Source organism: Pelophylax lessonae, assembly GCF_965119305.1.
Source record: "Pelophylax lessonae genome assembly, chromosome: 9".
Classification (NCBI taxonomy): domain Eukaryota; kingdom Metazoa; phylum Chordata; class Amphibia; order Anura; family Ranidae; genus Pelophylax; species Pelophylax lessonae.
Window position 1 is genome coordinate 244,548,754 of NC_138776.1, and position 19,566 is coordinate 244,568,319.

A 19,566-nucleotide genomic window follows, 5' to 3' on the forward strand; every position below is an offset into this window, starting at 1 on the left:
GTCCTCAAGAATTTGACAGTATTTTGCCCCATCCATTTTTCCTTCTATCCTGACAAGTGCTCCAGTCCCTGCTGCAGGGAAAAAAACCCCAACGATTTTACCACCTCCATGCTTTACTGTAGGAATGGTGTTATTTAGATAGTGAGCGGTATTGAATTTGTGATATATCATTTGGTGTTGAGCCTAAATAATTCAATTTCAGTCTCATCTGACCATAACACCTTTTCTTATGTGGCCTCAGAATCTTCAAGGTGCATTTAAGGTGGTCTGATAAGACTAAAATTTAACCTCACCTGCCAAACACCAGTCCCTGCCTTTGTTACATGGGAATATGGAGAAGGTCCTGAACCTAATGCAAGCTCCAACACAAGCTGACAATGAGCTTACACAGTACTACTTAGCTAGGGATCCAGCAGTAAAGTAAGTATTGGTAGTAGAAGAGATGGGCTTTAAAAGGATCTGTCACTTTTTCCTCAATAAGCAAAAATGCAGGGTTACTGTAAACCTGTAACTGTATTAAAACCCCTTAAAATGGAAACTAACCTAAACAAACTCTTCAAGTAAACTCTCTAGACCAGCCATTGTCAACCGAGGTTCCATGGAACCCTAGAGTTCTTCCAGGAATTGCTAGAGGTTCCTTGATTTGATGACCCCCCATCTAATGGTGTCTGCTTAGTTCTGGAGCCAATACCATTTGGCAGAGTCAATGGCATGCCACCAATAATCTTTTTAACTATCTGTATCTGTAAGGGCCACCAATGCAAGGGACATTTTTCCCACCCACCACCAATGGATCTAGTAAGGGTTACACAAAAAATCAAAACTGGGGGCATGGCTTGACCAGGGAGACGGATGGCGGCTTGAATAGAGAGCTCCGATGCAATGGGGACCTAAATTGGCTTTTAGGGGAGTCTTAAACCAGATCGGAAGATGGGAAAGCTAGGACACAGTGCCTCTGCCTCCCGAACACTGAAGAATCTGGGAACCCAGCTGAGCCGCAACCTTCCCAAGCTGTTCTGGTCACAGGCGTGAGGACACCACGAGGCCTCACAGGCCTCAACCCCGTGCTCGCCTGGAGGGGAGTCCGACAGGAGCACGGACCAGGGTGAGTCAGCACTCTTCCACACCACTCCCCTGACTCAGGCCACCTTAAAGTGGCTAGTGCTTCCCAATGGTGAGTGACCAGAGTGTCACAGCTAAATGGCAACCCTGCACCCCCTTGTGAGTGGGTGCTCACCTTAACATATATACGATAAGGTGTATATGCAGGGGATCTCAGTATGTGTCCATCCAGATCTGTATGGCTTGTCCTGATAGAGGCGCCTTTAGTCGGTAAATCGTGTCCCTCAATGCAGCGTCATATGCAGATGTAAGAAAACTCACAATAGTGCTGAAATCCTTATTAAACTTTTATTTATAAAAAGAAATAAATCACACTCACATGTACAGGTGCATGTATGCACCTTCAACAGGCCACAACTGTAGTTAATCCAACCCGAGAATTAAGTATAACGTGGTGGTATAGTGAGAGACGTCATACCCATCTGCCTGCTTGTATGGTACGGGTACATCGTCTCTCACTATACCACCACATTATCATAATTTCCTGGCCATTAGAATTCAGTGGAGGCCAGTTTTTTGAGGTTATCTTGTAATTTTGCGTGTGCTGGTATGTAATTATATTTAAACAGTGTTTTAGGAGATGCGGTCAGTTGCACACCTAAGTAAGATAGACTATGATCTGCCCATGCATATGGGAATTGTTGTTGCAGAAGATTGTAGCTTGTAGAATCCACACCAACATTGAGTATATGAGATTTTGTCTCATTGACTTTGTATAGGGAGACTTCCCCAAACCATTGTAAAGTCCTCTGAATTTCCGGCAGGGAGGTGGTGAGATTAGTAATCATGAGGATTACGTCGTCTGCGAAGAGACTAATTTTGTGTTGTTGGCTAATAGGATCCCTGATATCCTAGGGTTGGAGCGAATGTGTTCGACTAGGGGTTCCATGATCATATTGAAAATTAAGGGGGCACCCCTTTCTTGTACCGTTTGATATATTGAACGGGGTGGAAATTGCTTCCGTGGTGCGATGGCTCTGAGTAGAGTGCCATTATTGCATTGTATAAGAAACCCTGGAGCCCAAATTTGTGAAGAACTGACGAGAGAAAGCCCCAATGGACCCTGTTGAACGCCTTCTCTGCGTCCAAGGAAAAGAGCAGAGAAGGCGTTCCGGACAAGCCCGCATGATGGGTGGTGTTGACGACACGTCTGGTAGCGTCTGACACCTGGTGACCTTTGGTAAAGCCGGACTTGTCTTTGTGGATTATGGTAGGCAGAACGTCTAGTAACCTATTAGCTAATAGCTTGACGTAAAGTTACACATCCATATTCAGGAGCGATATGGGCCTGAAGTTTTGGGGTTTGTTTGGTTCCTTCCGGGTTTAGGCAAAGTCACAATCATGGCAATTAGCATTTCCTTCGGGAAGGAGAAGGCAGCCGAATTAAAAGACCTCACGAAAGAGAGGCGTCAAGGAGTGCGAGAACAACTTATAATATTCAGCCGTATAGCCGTCTGGCCCTGAGGATTTCAAGTTAGGAAGGGTGGATATGGCATTAGTTATTTCTCGGGTGGTGAAGGGTTGATTGAGGGCCTCCATGCTATGGGAAGGAATAGATGGTAATTTGATATGGTCAAGACATTTCTGAATTTCGGTGGGAGAGGGTTGGTGTGTCGTTTGGTCATCTTTAAGGTTGTAAAGAGATTCGTAGTAGGAACTAAAGGCATCAGCTATGAGATTGGGTTTAAGGAGTTTATCCTTTGATTTGGGATGGAGCATATATGGGATCCTAGTTTTAAGTCTTTGCCCTTTGATGCGAAGAGCCATAGCCTTGTTGGCTTTGTTGCTAGTGGTACGTGGTAGCTTTCCATTTTTTGAGACTATCACTATATTTTTCTAGCAGGAAGGTTCTGAGATCCTGTCTTAGTGTGAAGATTTGATTACGAAGAAATGTAGAAGGATTTTGTTGGTTTTGCGAGTCTAGGGAAGATACATTTTTCGTGATATCATCTATCCGCTGCTGTCACGTACCTGGTAGAAGAGCCTGATACGGTGAGGAAAGCCTCTCTTACACCTCTGACTCGGGGCCCCTGATAGAGCAGACAGGTAGCACAGGAGTGCAGAGGGGCACGAGTGCCTATTGGTCTTGATAGTAGCTTAGCCGGACGAACTGTCAGGATCAAGCAGGGGAAGACTGTCGGTGGACCGCAGCGGAGCAGGAGTGCCGTATGGACACCACTGAACAGGAGACAGGAGCAGGCTGGGTCTGTCAGTAGGTTGCAGCAGAGCAGGAATGCCGGATGGACACCACCGAGCAGGAGACAGGAGAAGGCCAAGTTCGTCAGCGGGTTGCAGCGGAGCAGGAATGCCGGATGGACACCAGTGAAAAGTAGGCAGAGACTAGCAGCAGGCAGTCCAGCAGGATAGTAGGCAGAAACAGGATCAGGCAAACCGGGTCATACACTGGCAGACGGATCAGGTGCAGATGTACAGGCAGAAGCGTGGTCAAAGATAAGCTGGGGTCAATGCAGGCAGAGTTCAGGAGAAGTCAAGGCAAGCCGGGTCGATAACAGTAATCAGATGCAGGTTTACAGGTAGCAGGTTTACACAGAAACGCTGTAGACAAGACAGCACTGAAGCACAGCACAGGCTCAGTTTAAATAGCCCCCTTGATGACCATACAAGCAACAGGTGCACGCACTTGTGCAATGGGCGTAGCCTATGCACAGCAAGCTGTCTAGAAGAGCCATTCTGTCTATGGGAATGCCCTTCCTGACAGCTGCGTCCTCCTTTTTCTTTCCCTAGCTCCCAGTTGCATGAACACCCCTCTCAAAACAGCCTTATGAGCATTCCACAGGACCACTGGGTTCAAATCCGTTTTGAGGTTATCGGATAAGTAGTTGTCAAGATGTTTTTGGGCTTCACCCGCATATACTGGATTGGAAATGAGGTGATTGTGCAGTCTCCAAACAAAGGTAGATTGGGCAGGTGGGCCATGAGAAACCGTGATACCTAATGGGGAGTGGTATGACCAAGTGGCAGTGTGGAGCTCTGCGGCAGAGATACATTCTAATAGCTTTTTATCCGAAATACACAGGTCAATGCGCGAGTAGGTGCCGTGACGCGGGGAGAGGTAGGAATAGTCCCTCTCCGACGCGTGACAGCACCTCCACATGTCATATAGTTCATTGGTCCACAGAAACCTGGAAAGGGAAACATTATGACATTTAAGGGTGGCAGAGGAATCCATTCTGCTGTCCGGTGCCAAAATAAAATCGCCACACAGAAGTAGGTTACCAAATTGGAGAGATTTTGCCTTGTTGACAACTGAGCGGATGAATGGCATTTGGTGGTGATTGGGTGCATATAAATTCTCAATAGCGTATTGTCTATTGTCAATTGAACAGCGTAGAATGATGAAACGGCCTTTGGGATCCAGAATAACCTCATGGGACTGGAAGGCCAGGGATTGTCTAATAGCAATGAGAACTCCTTTGCGCTTCTTTTTCTCCCATGCCTGATAGATAGTGGGGAAGTGCTTGTGGCTGCACTTCGGGGGTGCAGAGTGGGAAAATTGTGTTTCCTGTACACAGATAATATCTCCCTGGAGAGAGTTGGCGGTGGCCCATAAGGAAGCGCATTTAGCCGGGTGGTTCAGCCCCCTAGCATTTAGCGATATGAGTTTAAAAGACATGGAGGCTTGTAAGTGGTGTGATAGGAGAAAAGTTCTCACACGGTGGAGTGATAGCAGGTTAACTTCTCCTCAATGAGATGTGATCTTCTGTGGACCGGGAGAACTTAAGGGAGACTATTGGTTACCTTAGTTGGATTGATGCCGGATGAGAATGTCCGCACTAAGAGGAGGTGGAAGTTACCGATGTCAAGGCTGTAGTGGTTGTAGAGATGACAGTTCTCCAGTGGTCACCAGGGGTTCACAGCCCAAAGGATCTGGTGTGGCTGTCCCCAGAAGCGATGAAAAAAGATAAAAAAACAAAACAGAACAGAAAAATAACAAAACAATAGAAAAACTGCGTAGAAGTAGACACAAAATAACTTTAACTGTTCGGTATGGTGATGAACAAGGACGCCAATCGGTGTAGAACAATCAGCAAGATGAATCCTATTCTAGGCTTGCTGATGAGGGAGTGGGGGTACTCCACCTGAAGTGGACAGAGGATAGTAGTAGAAAGTTGGTCATGGGGTAGTAGTCTGGCCGGACTATTGTATGCTCAGTGGGGGAAGCGGTTCAAATCATGGATGAAATTTTTGTCTTGAGGGCCCTTGCTGTTGCCTGGAGTGGGGGGATGGAAACTTCCGAGGAGTATCTTGGAATCCTCTGGGAGGATCTGGGATAATGCCCCAGGAGTGGAGAAGCTTCATACCACCTTCAATGGTCGATGTTGTGTGAGGGATCCCATTGAACGTGACTAGCAGGGTTTCAGGGTGACACCATTTGTAAATAATTTTGTGGATTGAAAGAGCCTTGGTTAAGGTTTTCAATTGCTTCCTTTGTTGTAATGTTTGCTGGGACAAGTCAGCGAATAGCTGTATATCTGCATACGGAGCAGGCAGTGTACCTAATCTTCTGGACATTTGTAGGAGTTTTTCCTTAGCTGGATAGAAGTGTATGCGGAACAGCACATCCCTAGGGACAGAGTCATCCAAATGACGCGGCTTAGGAAGCCTGTGGATCCTGTCTATGGTCAATTCCATAGGGGTTAATTCTGGCTCCAATGATGAAAACATAGTGGTTGTATATTGTTGCAATTTAGCAGGTTGAATAGATTCTGGAATGCCCCTTTTTTTAACGTTATTGCGGCGTGAGCGATCTTCAAGATCTGCTAGCTTATGTTTGATCCACAAGGTGTCTTCTCTCTGATCAGTATAAGCATCTACTAATTCATTCACTGTATCTGCGCATTCCTCCATTTTGTTTTCTATATAAGACACTCTGTTCCCCATTTGTGTCATGTCACATGAGAATTTTTGAATGATAGAAGAGAGATTAGCCATTAAGGAGGATTGAAAGGTTATCAGCATGTTTTTCATGGTGGTGTCAAGCACATGACATATTAAGCTGGGCACTAGAGAGAAACAATCTCACTACAGTAAGTGCTGCAAAGCGTCTCTTGATAAGGCAGGCAATACTAGCCAGGTCCTGGCTACATTCTCCCCCACTTCAAATCTTTGGTCCTCTAAAGAGGTAGGAGTGTTATAACAAAACTTAATTGGTCAGTTTAATAAAAAAAAGTTATACAACTCACAACAACTTTAACCACAATTATAACTGCACATTTAACAAAGTATATATTCATGAGTTACTGTACGTTTAACGCAGTATATTTGAGTGTGTTACTGTAGCCAGGCTTTTTATTACCTCTCCCAGCATTCTCCTTTTCCTCTTCAGCCACCTGGTACTTGTAATCCATTACAGTCTGACTTGAGTGTAAACCCTGGTTCCTTGAACTACAGATCTCAACATGCTTTGTTTCACTCTCTGGTATTATTCACCCTTCTGGCAGGATGTGATGACATAGAGTCTAAGCTTGGTACTAGAGAGGAACAGTCTCACTACAGTACTAGAGAGGAACAGTCTCACTACAGTAAATGCTGCAAAGTGTCTCCTGATAAGTCAGGCAATACTAGCCATCTCCTGGCTACAATCCGCATTAATTACACAACAGGGACTTAATATGCTGGATGCATGTGCATATTTAAATGGAAAATGTTCACTTAAGATCATCTTAAATTAAACTCCAGTCACATTTATTTTTGGATAGCATAAGAAATAGTTTGAACTTTTTCATGCTGTTCTTTTTGTCTTTGTTCTTATTCAGAAATTAAACTTCATTCCTATCCCAGTGATCAAAGGACAGTGGTCACCAGGACAGGAAGTGAGGGGAAACTCCCCAATGGGGACACAGGCAACAACATCTCACTTTGATTCAAACTCTCCCCTGCTACGTTGGTGAAAGCTAATCTATGATTGGCCAATAGGTGGTACTGCAGGCCGGTGCTTTTTTGCACGAGTGGAATACAACACAAACAGCAAATTGTAATACTACTCACAAAAACAGGGCCCCAAAATGGAATGCCACTTGGAAGTGTGATGGTAAGTTTGGTGAAGACCAATGCAATGCCGAGGCAAATCTCCAAGATGGCTGTCACAATGACCAGAATCTGAAGGGGGGAAAGAATGAGGTTTAATTAGTTTATTGCAGCTTTACACAATACTCTGCTAAGTGCCATTGATATCTAATGGTCTGCTAGAGATAAATTAATAGATTTGCCTAGTTGATGATTCAATCCAGATGGGGATTCTTTTAAGGCAAGTTCAAGTTTCTCAAAGAACACTTTCTCATTCTTTTTGGCTGTACCAAAAGTCAGAAATCAATTTGACCCTCATGTGTCCTTTGATGGGATCCCTGTACAGCCTTATATCCAGCTCAGTGTCAACCTATGGGTTTTTATGTTGTTCATAAATGCTTTAACCTACATATTTAGACCCATTCTGTTCAGCCAGTATGGTCACCTGCTGACTTGGCACTAACCACAGGCAGCCTAACACATGGAATCCAACACAACCTAACGTAGGACAATTGCAGTACAGAGGATGTTTTCCCAGTCTTTTGAAGTGTAAAAAGACCATAACCTTCCTCCTAAGCCCTGTCTCTTAGAAGTACTAACACTGACTGAGGGAACATAGAAGAAGTGGAGAGGGTCTAGCTAAAATTAAACTAACAAGCACCAGACATTGGAGTAAGTCACACATGTGCAAGTCACAAGCAAGTCTCAAGTCTTAACCTTCAAGTCTCAAGCAAGTCCCAAGTTACTGTGGCGAAAAGCAAGCAAATCAAGTCGAGTCCCTGCTAGAAGTCAAGCAAGTCAAGTCAAGTCATTTATTTTGGTCAAGTCACAAATCAAGTCAAAATACAGATCGACCCCAATTTTCACCTTTAACCTCCCTGGAGGTATGATTGTTTCCAATTTTAGGTGCTGAAAGCGGTACCATTATTTTGCTAGTAATTTTTAAGGAACAAGCAGCCCAAACCAACTATTTACATATGATTTTTTCTTACGGTGCGTTCTTCTTTATAACATCTCGGGTATGATAAAGTTTGAAACACTTAATTATAATATAATAAATAACTATAAATAAGTTAAAGTGTATATGTGTATATATATATATATATATATATATATATATATATATATATATATAAAGTACAGTAAAACTGCAGGAAAGGGCCGGGGGGGCAAACTAATGTAAATTTATTTTATTTTGTAATGTAATCCAATAGGATTACAATATATCAGTGTGTTTGTGTATTATACTATTTGAATTTGCCGCCGGTTCCAACCCCCTGCGAGCGTCACGTCGCTGGAGACGGAAGCCGGGGCTCACAGCATCGGGCGGAAAATCCGGCCGCCGTATGCCGAAGGGACACATCGCGGGACAAGGTAAGTAACCTCTACCAGGATCCAGCGATGCTCCCTGGCGGTACCCCGAGTGTGGCTCGGGGTTACCGCTATTGGCACTAAAATTTCACCCTGAAAGTGTGTGTTCTCAGTATTCCTGAGTGTGAGCCACACTCAGGAATACTGCCAGGGAGGTTGAATCAGTTAAAAGTCAGTGGTCAGGAAAGGTTTTGTTTTATTTTCAACATTAACAAAACTGCTTAGTGCTTTTTTCTTGGCATATTAAAGAAACACTTTGAATGCCCAAACAGCTCAAAATCCTTTGTCCGGTCATCAACACCACAGTCACTAAAAACATATTACGTATTTCCATTCTTAAAAAAATCGGAACACACTGAAGTGTTTTAAGTGACTGTGGTGTCAGAAACATAACAGGCACATTAATTTTGCTTTAACACATCTTGAGAAAATGCAAATATTTAAGAACTTAAAAAAGTCATATGTCTCAAGTCAAAGTCAAGTCTCAAGTCATGAATACCAAGTCAAAGTCAAGTCCAGTCTTTTATTAATTTTAGTCAAGCAAGTCTCAAGTCCTCAAACTGGTGACTTAAGTCAAGTCATGTGACTCAAGTCCCCCACCTCTGACAAGCACTAAACAGGAGTGGAGGGCAAATCCACCCAAATCTCAAGAGAACTCTGTGTCCAGTTATAGACAGGCTTCCCCAATATGGCACTCTCTGTGATTCTCTATTCATGTCAGAGGTCACACACCGGTACCAGGCCTGATGTCCCTTTTAACCACTTGCCGACCGCCGCAAGTACATATACTGCGGCGGTCAGCCCCTCACAGGCAAAGTGACGTATATATACGTCACTAGCCTGTGAGGCTCTGGGGAGCGAGCTGCCGCTCCCGCGCGGTCACGGACCCCCCCCCCCCCCCGTGCGTGTGACCGGCAGACCCGATGTCCGCCGATCACTCGGCGATCGTCGGTGCAGAGGGAGAAAGGCAGGCGGCTGATGTAAACAAGCCCCCTGTCATTCTCCCCTGTGTAGAAACAGTGATCATACGGTTCTACTATGTAGGACCGTTGATCACTGTTCCTACACCTCAAGCCACAGCCAATCACAGTTAGAATCACGCCCCTAGGGACACACACCACCCCTCCCTCTCAAAAAAAGTTAACCCCTTCACTCTCAGTGTAATTTTACAGTAACAGTGTATATGTATAGCACTGATTACTGTAGAAATGTCACTGGTAACCCCAAAAGTGTCAAAAATGTCAGTCAAGGGTCCGATCTGTCCGCCACAATGTCGCAGTCCCGAAAAAAAATCGCAGATCTTTCCCTTTGTTAGTAAACGCGATAACTTTTGCGCAAACCAATCAAAATACGCTTTTTGCGATTTTTTTCTTTTAAACCAAACATATGTAGCATAAAGCAAATTGGCCGAAAATGTTAAAAAATTTTAATTTTTAAATTTTTTTTTGGGAATTTCATATAAAAAAATGTGAAAAATATTGTTATATTTGCAAAATCGACGCTCTTTTTTTGTCTATAGCGCATGATCAAAAAATCGCACAGGTGATCAAATACCACCAAAAGAAAGCTCTGTTTGTGGGAAAAAAAAGGACATCAAATTCGTTCAGGTACAGCGTCGCACGACCGCGCAATTGTCCGTTAAAGTCACACAGTGCCAAATCGCAAAATAGGCCCTGGTCAGGAAGGGGGTAAAATCTTCCGGGGCTTAAGTGGTTAAAGACAGAACAAAAGGGAAGTACTTCCCATGATTCCAATTAAAGTGATTGTAAAGTTTTTTTTTTTTTTAAATACCAAACGTTATACTTACCTCCTCTGTGCAGTTGGTTTTGCACAGAGCAGCCCGGATCCTCCTCTTCGGGGTCTTCTTCTGTGCTCCTGGCCCCTCCCTCCTGCTGAGTGCCCCCACAGGAAGCAGCTTGCTATGGGGGCACCCAAGCTGAGCTGCAGCTCCAAGTGTGCATTCAGACACGAAGCTGCCATTCCTCCCTGCCCCCTCTCTCTGCTGACTGGCTCACTGACTTTGATTGACAGCCATGGGAGCCAATGGTGCCACTGCTGTGTCTCAGCCAATCAGGATGGAGAGTCCCAGTTTGCAGAGGGACTCGTGGACATCGCTGGTATACAGGTGTTTACTGTGCAAAGCTGGATCTTTCCTATTAACTAAGTAATGCCTGGTTCTGCAGGTTTGGATTACTGTTTAATGCTCTAATGCCTGGGTCTTCTGTTTTTAACCTTTGCAGACCAGCGGCCTAGTGTAGGTTATCCTACCAGGCCCAGTAGTCTGAGGTATATTAACCCTTCCACATGCTGATTATGATAAAGTAATGCTTCAGCATTAACCACTTAAGGACCAGGCCTATTTCTGAAATGTGTTGTTTACAAGTTAAAATCAGTATTTTTTGCTAGAAACTTGGAACCCCTCCCAAACATTATTATTATATTTTTTTTTTTTTAGCAGAGACCCTAGAGAATAAAATAGAGATCGTTGCAATACTTTGTCACACCGTATTTGCAAAGCAGTCTTACAAACACATCAAATATACTTTTTTTTAATAAAAAATAATAAAACAGTATGTTGCAGGATGTGGGTCTGCCATGGTCACCGGTAACACCAACAGCACATTTAAGCTGATTGCCCAAGTGTGAGATCTGAGATAATGAACAGTCCGGCATCTTTGGTTTGTTTTTTTATTTTATATGGGGATGGGAGAAGGGAATGAGTGGGATACTCCTCTGGCTCAACTAGGTACAAATTGGGACACTTGAGGAAAATTCCTTTCAGCGCTGACTTGACGCCGGCTGGAAGCCGACCAACGCTTGCTGGCGCTTGAAATCACTGACTTGCTGCACTGTATTGAAAACTGACTTCTGACATTCTGTTTAGCTCAAAAGTCCTTGACTGTGCTGAAGACTAATTTCTGATGCTCTGGTTAGCTCAAAAGTCTTTGACACTGCTCCCTCCAGTCCTTCCTGACTGAGGTAGCCTCTTGTAATACTACGGCAACTCTTAACACTGTACACACTGCACTTCAGGACCCAACCACTGGCACCCCCTTTTTCTCTTCAGGGTCAACACTGGCACCCCCTTTACTTTGCTCCTGGATCCCTCTGACCTTCTCCGGAGTGGTCCCCTCTCACTAGGCAGACCCCCAGGGGCAGTTTGCAGTACTCACGACTGGGAAAGCTTGAACTGATGAGTATAAGGAGACGGAGCGTCTCCTCCAGGGCATGTCCAGGGCATGTCCCTCACGTTATCATGGTGTGCGCAATGACGTCAGACATAAGCGAACTCCATCTCAGGCAGGGCAGGCAGGATCTTCTGGGGGGTTGCCGCGGCAGACACAGGAGTGAAAGGAGGAATGAGGACAGACAGTGGGTGTTTGGTGGACTGGTCTGGTCGAGGAAAATAACAGTATATAATATTTTCTATATTCTATATTTAGATGTATATTAAAAAAGAATAGCGCACACATGAAAAAGAAATGACTATCAAATATGGAGACAATCCATAAATAAAAATGGGGATTTAGTCCCACCATATGGCCATATCGTGCTCAAGCCCACCACTGCGTCAAAGTACCCCATTATCAGTGGGTCCTACACTATCCATAAAAAAGGGGTGAATCCAGCCTCTCTAACCCTTGGAGACAACACTCCTTGCTGGGAAAGATGTGCTAATGCACTACTTGATAGTGGACTCTCATAGAGTACAGGTGTGTGTGGGGGATGGGATGCTCAACCTCAGAAGTCTGGTCAGACTGAATACATAATAAACATAAAAAAGGGGTGAATCCAGCCTCTCTAACCCTTGTATTCGGTCTGACCAGACTTCTGAGGTTGAGCATCCCATCCCCCACACACACCTGTACTCTATCAGTGTCCACTATCAAGTAGATATAGGAGGAGTCCCTTGTAGTCCAGTTGCACATCTTTCCCAGCAAGGAGTGTTGTCTCCAAGGGTTAGAGAGGCTGGATTCACCCCTTTTTTATGGATAGTGTAGGACCCACTGATAATGGGGTACTTTGACGCAGTGGTGGGCTTGAGCACGATATGGCCATATGGTGGGACTAAATCCCCATTTTTATTTATGGATTGTCTCCATATTTGATAGTCATTTCTTTTTCATGTGTGCGCTATTCTTTTTTAATATACATCTAAATAAAGAATATAGAAAATATTATATACTGTTATCTTCTTCGACCAGACCAGTCCACCAAACACCCACTGTCTGTCCTCATTCCTCCTTTGACTCCTGTGTCTGCCGCGGCAACCCCCCAGAAGATCCTGCCTGCCCTGCCTGAGATGGAGTTCGCTTATGTCTGACGTCATTGCGCACACCATGATAACGTGAGGGACATGCCCTGGAGGAGACGCTCCGTCTCCTTATACTCATCAGTTTACACTACGCGCAGCAGTATGAGATGGGGAAATGACACCCGTAACGCGCCGCAAACTGATGACACACAAAACTGCTGGAAAAAAAATCTTGGGAGTCAATTTGCTTCCCCTCTCCAAGTTCTGCCTGGGTCCAATGGACCCAGTGGGACCCATGGTAGGGCCGGCCCTGCTATAAGTAAAGCTTAAAGTATTTGTGAACACAATGCTACACAAGTAAACTACATTAAAGCAGACATAATTTTAAATGTAACACTATTACTTTTGTAACAAACATTGTTTATTACTTTTATTTTTATGTTTTTTCCATGGTTATGTGATGGTGCAGCCTCCTACTTTCCTTATTCCTCATAGTAAGTGGGCTGACTTCACACACAGCGGGGAATTCTTTCCCCATCTGTGTATTGGCTATGGTTAGCTACAGATTGACAGCGAGGTGCCTGCTGGAGGCCGCTTTCAGTCAGTTCAGAAGAACCAGGCAAGGAGCGTGGTTAATAAATTGATTACTGTGTTACAGATATGCCATGCGTAGGCACAGGGTCCTGTATCTCTTAAGATCTACCTGTATCACCCTCCTAGAATAGGTTGTTAGAGAGGTTCAGATAAATTTAGTTCTTGAGCTCCTCTGTAATCATTGTGTGTGATTATTTTCGGCTGTTCTAGGTCTTGTTGGCTGCAGACTCAACTACTTTCTACTGCCTTCTAATGGATTCTAGAATGTATTGGGCTGGAAGAGGCAGACCCTGGGTCTGAAAATTGATGTGGTCTCAGCCAATCCTTGGGGGGGGTAAAAAATACCTAGTAGGTGGCTGGGGGGTACATAAATGGTCTGGACCTGAAACAGCAGGGTCTTTGATCTGGAGGAGAAGACCCAGTCGGAGGGGCTGCTGCCCTTCTGGGCAGATAAGATGAAGTCTGCAGAAGTTCATCAAGGCCCAAGCTCAGGGAGAGCTGGGGAGCCTGTTTTTTGAGTGGAGCTGGAGAAAATTCAAAAGGGTTCACTGAGGATCTGACTTATGGCCGGAATACACGATAAGAAAATCGCCCGAAAATTTCCATTCAGCGAACGATCGGCCGATATTCTACTCGTTAATGCCCAGCCATCAATGACCGATATCGATATTGTGAACGGAAAATACCGTTTGAAAAAAACAAAAAAATTCTGTTGTCTCGTTTGCGAATAAACGATATTCTATACATCGGTGTTAAGGTCGTTCATTTGAAATCTGTACAACATCATCACGCTGAACACTGTTTTGATGGTCGGCGGTCAACGGTCGGGCGATATTCGGCCCGTGTATGTTGGCAACGTTTTCGACCAACGAACACTTTTTCATAAGTCTAATCGTGTATTCCGGCCATTACAGGAGAAGTGTCTGGGTGAAATTGGATGAAGCCATTCAAGTACATGGGGACATTGTGAGTATAGGCTAGAGTGAGAGGTCCTAGTGAATGTTATCTCTTAACCTTTGGAGCATGTGCTCCAGAATTGCTGGCTTAGGACTGCTTAGGAAGTTTGCAGACCCCAGAGTTGTTTGTTCACTTATTGCTAGTCCAGAAGGGAGTTCAACCTAAAGAGTCAAGTTAAACTAGAGAGTGTCCTCTGCTACTGTGTGCAATAAATTTGCAGCATCCCAAGGTTTATTCTGCACCCCAACCATGTTCAACCAGCATAAAACCCTAAAAAGATACTCACTGCCTGGTCATTGTGCTGTGAGACTGTGGGAGCTGCTGTTTGCCTGGCTGCTTCACACCTGATTGGGAATAGATCCCGGGACAAATCTGCAGGCCATTTAGGGTACTGTACTACATACCTGTATCTCCATCTCTACTCCCCCCCCCCCCCATGCATCATATTGTCTATTGCAAAAGGACAGGTACACCTTTAGATGTGGTTCTCAAAATTTACTGGGCTCCCTGTATAAACTGTGTTCTGTTTGGTCACCTTTAATACTTACTCCCAGAGCCTTTGGTTTACCCTTCAGAAATCCTTGGAAAAAAGGTGAAGATGGGTCCATATTTTGGGGTATGATGGCAGTCAGCTGCCATTGTGGTGCCATAGGGGGGACACTCCAGGCCTGGGTTGAAGGAGGGACATAGAACATGGGGGGTGGAGGACTGACGTTCTGTAAGAAAGATGCCACAGGTACATTCGACACTGGGACCGACACTGGGACCGCAGATGGGACCGCAGATGGAGCGCTGCTCATTATCGTCTCATAGAGAGGAGGTACGTCTTGACTCGCGGGATTTGACATCATGAAACCTAAAATAGAAAAAAAATGTTTAAAAAGTTAAAACCAGGATTTTGTATGCCTTTCTAAAAATATTAACACAACGAGACAATATTTTACTGCACCACTGTATTAGGAGAGTGATCCCAATATGAAAAAAAGGATTTTTCATTTTGGATACAGTAAGGCCATTTTCACACTTGTGCGACTTGTCTGACAAATTGGGACTGAAAAGTTGCATGATGGGGGGCAGAGCCAGCAGCTGAAGGGAATGGCCGTGTGAGGAGAGAACCTCCCGAAGGACAGACTGCTTCCGCAACGACAACAATCAACACATTTTTTTTACCAGTTTAGGCCAATTTGTATTCTGCTACATATTTCTGGTAAAACAAAATACCAAAAAGCGTATATTAATTGGTTTGCGCAAAAGTTATATCGTTTACAAACTATAGGATAGGTTTTTGGATTTTTAATTTTTTTTGTTGTTTTTAATTAATAATGGCGGCGATCAGTGATTTTTTTAGTGGGACTGCGAGATTGTGGTGGACAAATCTGACACTAAAGGGCACTTTTTGGGGACCAGTGACACCAATACAGTGATCAGTGCTAAATAATATGTACTGTTACTGTATAAATAATACTGGCAGGGAGGGGTTAATACTGGGGATGATCAAGGGGTTAAGTGTGAGCCTAAATGGTGCTTACTAACTGTAGGGGGGAAGGCTCTGTGACAGGCACACAGAGATCCGTGTTTCAGCTTAGCTGAGACACGCAACCTCATTGTGCCTGTCTGACAGGAGAGCCACCTGCCTTGTTTACATAGGCAGGCGGCTCTCCTGTCAGTTTCTCCGAAGATTGTGGGAGGCCGGTGGTGATCATGCCCACTCCTCCTGCGGTCTGGCTCCCGCTGTGTCTAATTAGACCGAGTGCACATAATCACGTAGATCTACGTCATTATGCGCAGCCAAGCCGCCCTGCCAAAGTAAATCTGCGTGGAGCGGTCGGCAAGTGGTTAATATGGACTCTCTGACTCCTCAACCGATTTCTTGAGCTCGGTATCCCTCCCTTCACTGTCGGAGGAAGCTGTGAGAGAACAAAACTCTCCTATCACTTCCGCTGAGATCCAGCTGATCATCAAATCATTACCGAACAATAAAACTCCCGGTGCAGATGGCTTCACAGCTGAATACTATAAAACATATCAAGATGTTTTATCTACCCAACTAACTGACCTATTTACTAATGCTGCATCTTCCGCCTCTTTCCCAAAAGAGATGCTACAAGCGGTTATTGTAACCCTCCCTAAACCAAGGAAGCCTCTGGATTGTCCTCAAAACTTCCGTTCTATCTCATTGTTAAACACAGATCTGAATAGATATGTGAAACTCCTAGCAAACAGAATAGCTAAATTCACACCTTCACTGATTAAGGCCGATCAAGTGGGTTTCGTGCGAGGTCGACATGCTGCAGATGGCACCTGAGGACATTTATTCTTCTAAGATTTCTTGAACTCAAAAATACCTCCACAGTGTTTTTCAGGTTAGACGCTGAAAAAGCATTGGATAGGGTGCATTAGGGATAGCTTCGAGCTACACTATCCAAATTTGGTTTCCAGGGTTTTGCCCTCTCAGCCATCTTGGCCTTATATTCTAACTGTCTGCAAAAATATTCACATCTAATGTATTTTCAGATAAATTATTAATAACAAATGTATTATTATTTGAGTGGGCCTTGTGTTCGTTGAGATACATTTTTTTAAATCTTTCACTAATACGTTCTGTTCAAATATGTTATGCTACACGAACCTAAATATGGTTATGTAATGTGTATCTTTATGATCTAATAAAAACTATTTGAAAAGAAAAGTTGCAGGACAAGTCATACCCCATAATTTCCAATGTTCACATCTGTGCAACTTCAAATCGCAGTGACTTCAAAGTAGTCCCTGCACTACTTTGGCTTGACTTTGATGCAACTTGAGATACATAGACCTCAAGATTACAGAGGCATTGCTTCAAGTCGCGTCAAAGTTAGTTCAAAGTCACGCAACTTTCAGGTCGCACAAGTGTGAAAGGGGTCTAAAGAATGTTAAATCTCAAACGATGTTATCAGCTTTTCAAGCAATCTTGGCACAACTTGTAAAATGAGATGAGGAGAGGGGAAGGTGTTTGTAGTCCAAATCAGGAGCATAGTCTAGGAGCAGGGGTGTCAAACTCAATTTAATCGCAGGCCGCATCAGCATTATGATTGCCCTCAAAAGGGCTGGTTGTATCTGTAAGATAAGATGTCCAGAGCACCCCCTACCCATAAGATGTTAAGAACAACACCACCATCAGAAGCTGAGTCCCTCACCCTCCCTTACATCACAGTGAACTACCCTTATCTTGTGCAGCTGCTGTGAAGAAGCTGTAGGCATTGCTGGAAAGCAAAAAGTACAGGGGCTGGAGATCTCCTGCAGCTGCAGGAGATGGGCGAGGGCCACATGAAAGGGCCTGGAGGGCCGGATTTGGCCTGCCAGCCTTGTGTTTGACACATGTGGTCTAGAGAGACCATACTGCTTTTCACAGTGCAAGTAGTGAGCATTGTCATTCCATGTGCTACTGGAAGGATCACCAGCTAAAAAAAAAAAAAAGCCTTTAACCACTTAAGCCCCGGAAGATTTTACCCCCTTCCTGACAAGGCCCTATTTTGCGATTCGGCAGTGTGTGACTTTAATGGACAATTGCGCGCTCGTGCGACGCTGTACCCAAATTAAATTGACGTCCTTTTTTTCCCACAAACAGAGCTTTCTTTTGGTGGTATTTGATCACCCGTGCGATTTTTACTTTTTGCGCTATAAACAAAAAAAGAGCGACACTTGAAAAAATAATAATATTTTTCACATTTTTTTATATGAAATTCCCCCCAAAAAAATGTAAAAATTTTTTAACATTTTTGGCCAATTTGTTTTCTGCTACATATGTTTGGTAAAAAAAAAATCGCAATAAGCGTATTTTGACTGGTTTGTGCAAAAGTAGTTATTGCGTTTACTAAGGGAAAGATTTCTGTCATTTTTGGTGTTTTTTTTTCTAACGAGTAATGGCGGCGATCTGTGTTTCTTTTTCCGGGACTGCGACATTGCGGCGGACAGATCGAAACCTTGACTGACATTTTTGACACTTTTGAGGGTACCAGTGACATTACTACAGTAATCAGTGCTATACATATGCACTGTTACTGTAAAAATGACACTGGCAGGGAAGGGGTTAACTTTATTGGAGATGCGGGGGTTAAATGTGTCCCTAGGGGCGTGTTTCTAACTGTAAAGGGATGTGACTTTTCGTGTAACCACAGAGATATACGATCCTACATAGCAGGATCATATAATATCTGCAGTTACACAAGGGAGAATGACAGGCGGCTTTGTTTACATTAGCCACCTGCCTTTCTCCCTCTGTAACCGACGATCGCGAGTGACCGGTGGACATCGGGTCCGCCGGTCACACGCGCGGACTTGTTAGGGAACGAGCGGGGGCAGGAGCGCGCCTCCTGCCGTGCGTTAGCCCCCTAGAGGCTCAAAGGCTAGTGACGTAGTCCTACGTCACTTTGCCTGTACGGGGCTGACCGCCGCAGTAAATAGTCGTGCGGCGGTTGGCAAGCGGTTAAAAAGGAACCTAATGCATCCACCACATCTAAGGACTTGTAAATTGCAATATATCATTTTTTATTTTTGAGTTTAGGTATGTTTTAAAGTTGAACTCCCAACAGATATTAAATACACAATTAAATTAAAGTTCTGACAAAATTTTGTAGGGATCTGCTGCCCTGTACAGTCGCTAAGTGTTTCTGCTGCTTAATGTTCACAGAGATTATTCATGCACACTTCCTATCTCTGGAGGCTGACTTTAGAAACCCTGTGAGAAAGACGTGGAGAGGGAGAGACAGAGAATTGGGTCACATTGGGCTGCTACTGCTGCTGTATTTTTACCCAAACCGGAAATATAGACTATTAGGCAAGTATTGCTATGTTCTAATAATTTAACAGAAGCTGACCATAGCTTCTTGGCTGTGTATCTAAATATTTGTGACAGACTTATCTCTTTCCTATTGTTATTATCTCACATGCACAGTGATAGTTAGGTCTATGCTACTGTATGTGAATAGTGGTCACCTTCCAGTGTATTAGAAGGTGAACTTGTTTATTGCAATACAATTTATAAACAGCTCCTGTTAGTCTAATTACATAGTTACATAGTAGTTAAGGTTGAATAAAGACAACAGTCCATCCAGTTCAACCTGTGCAGATGTGTGTGTGTGTGTGTGTGTGTGTGTGTGTGTGTGTCAGTGACGATATTCAATTCCCATGTCCCTTCTGTCCTTGGGTTCTATAACTAGTTTTTTTCTCCGGGCTCAATAGCCAGTATAGGCTAGAGCCAG

General features: G+C 44.1%; 1 protein-coding gene across 1 annotated transcript in view; it reads right to left on the bottom strand.

The window, feature by feature from the left end:
- LOC309562870 (uncharacterized protein) overlaps positions 1-15,178 on the bottom strand; it is a 44,895-nt gene extending 29,717 nt beyond the window's left edge. The window contains exons 1-2 of the mRNA XM_082267188.1: positions 14,875-15,178; positions 7,132-7,242 (exon numbers count right to left, since the gene is read on the bottom strand). Of these exons, the coding sequence (XP_082123314.1) occupies positions 7,132-7,242; positions 14,875-15,177 (414 nt within the window). The 5' untranslated portion in view covers position 15,178. The remainder of the gene's footprint in view (positions 1-7,131; positions 7,243-14,874) is intronic.
- Positions 15,179-19,566: the final 4,388 nt, after the last annotated feature.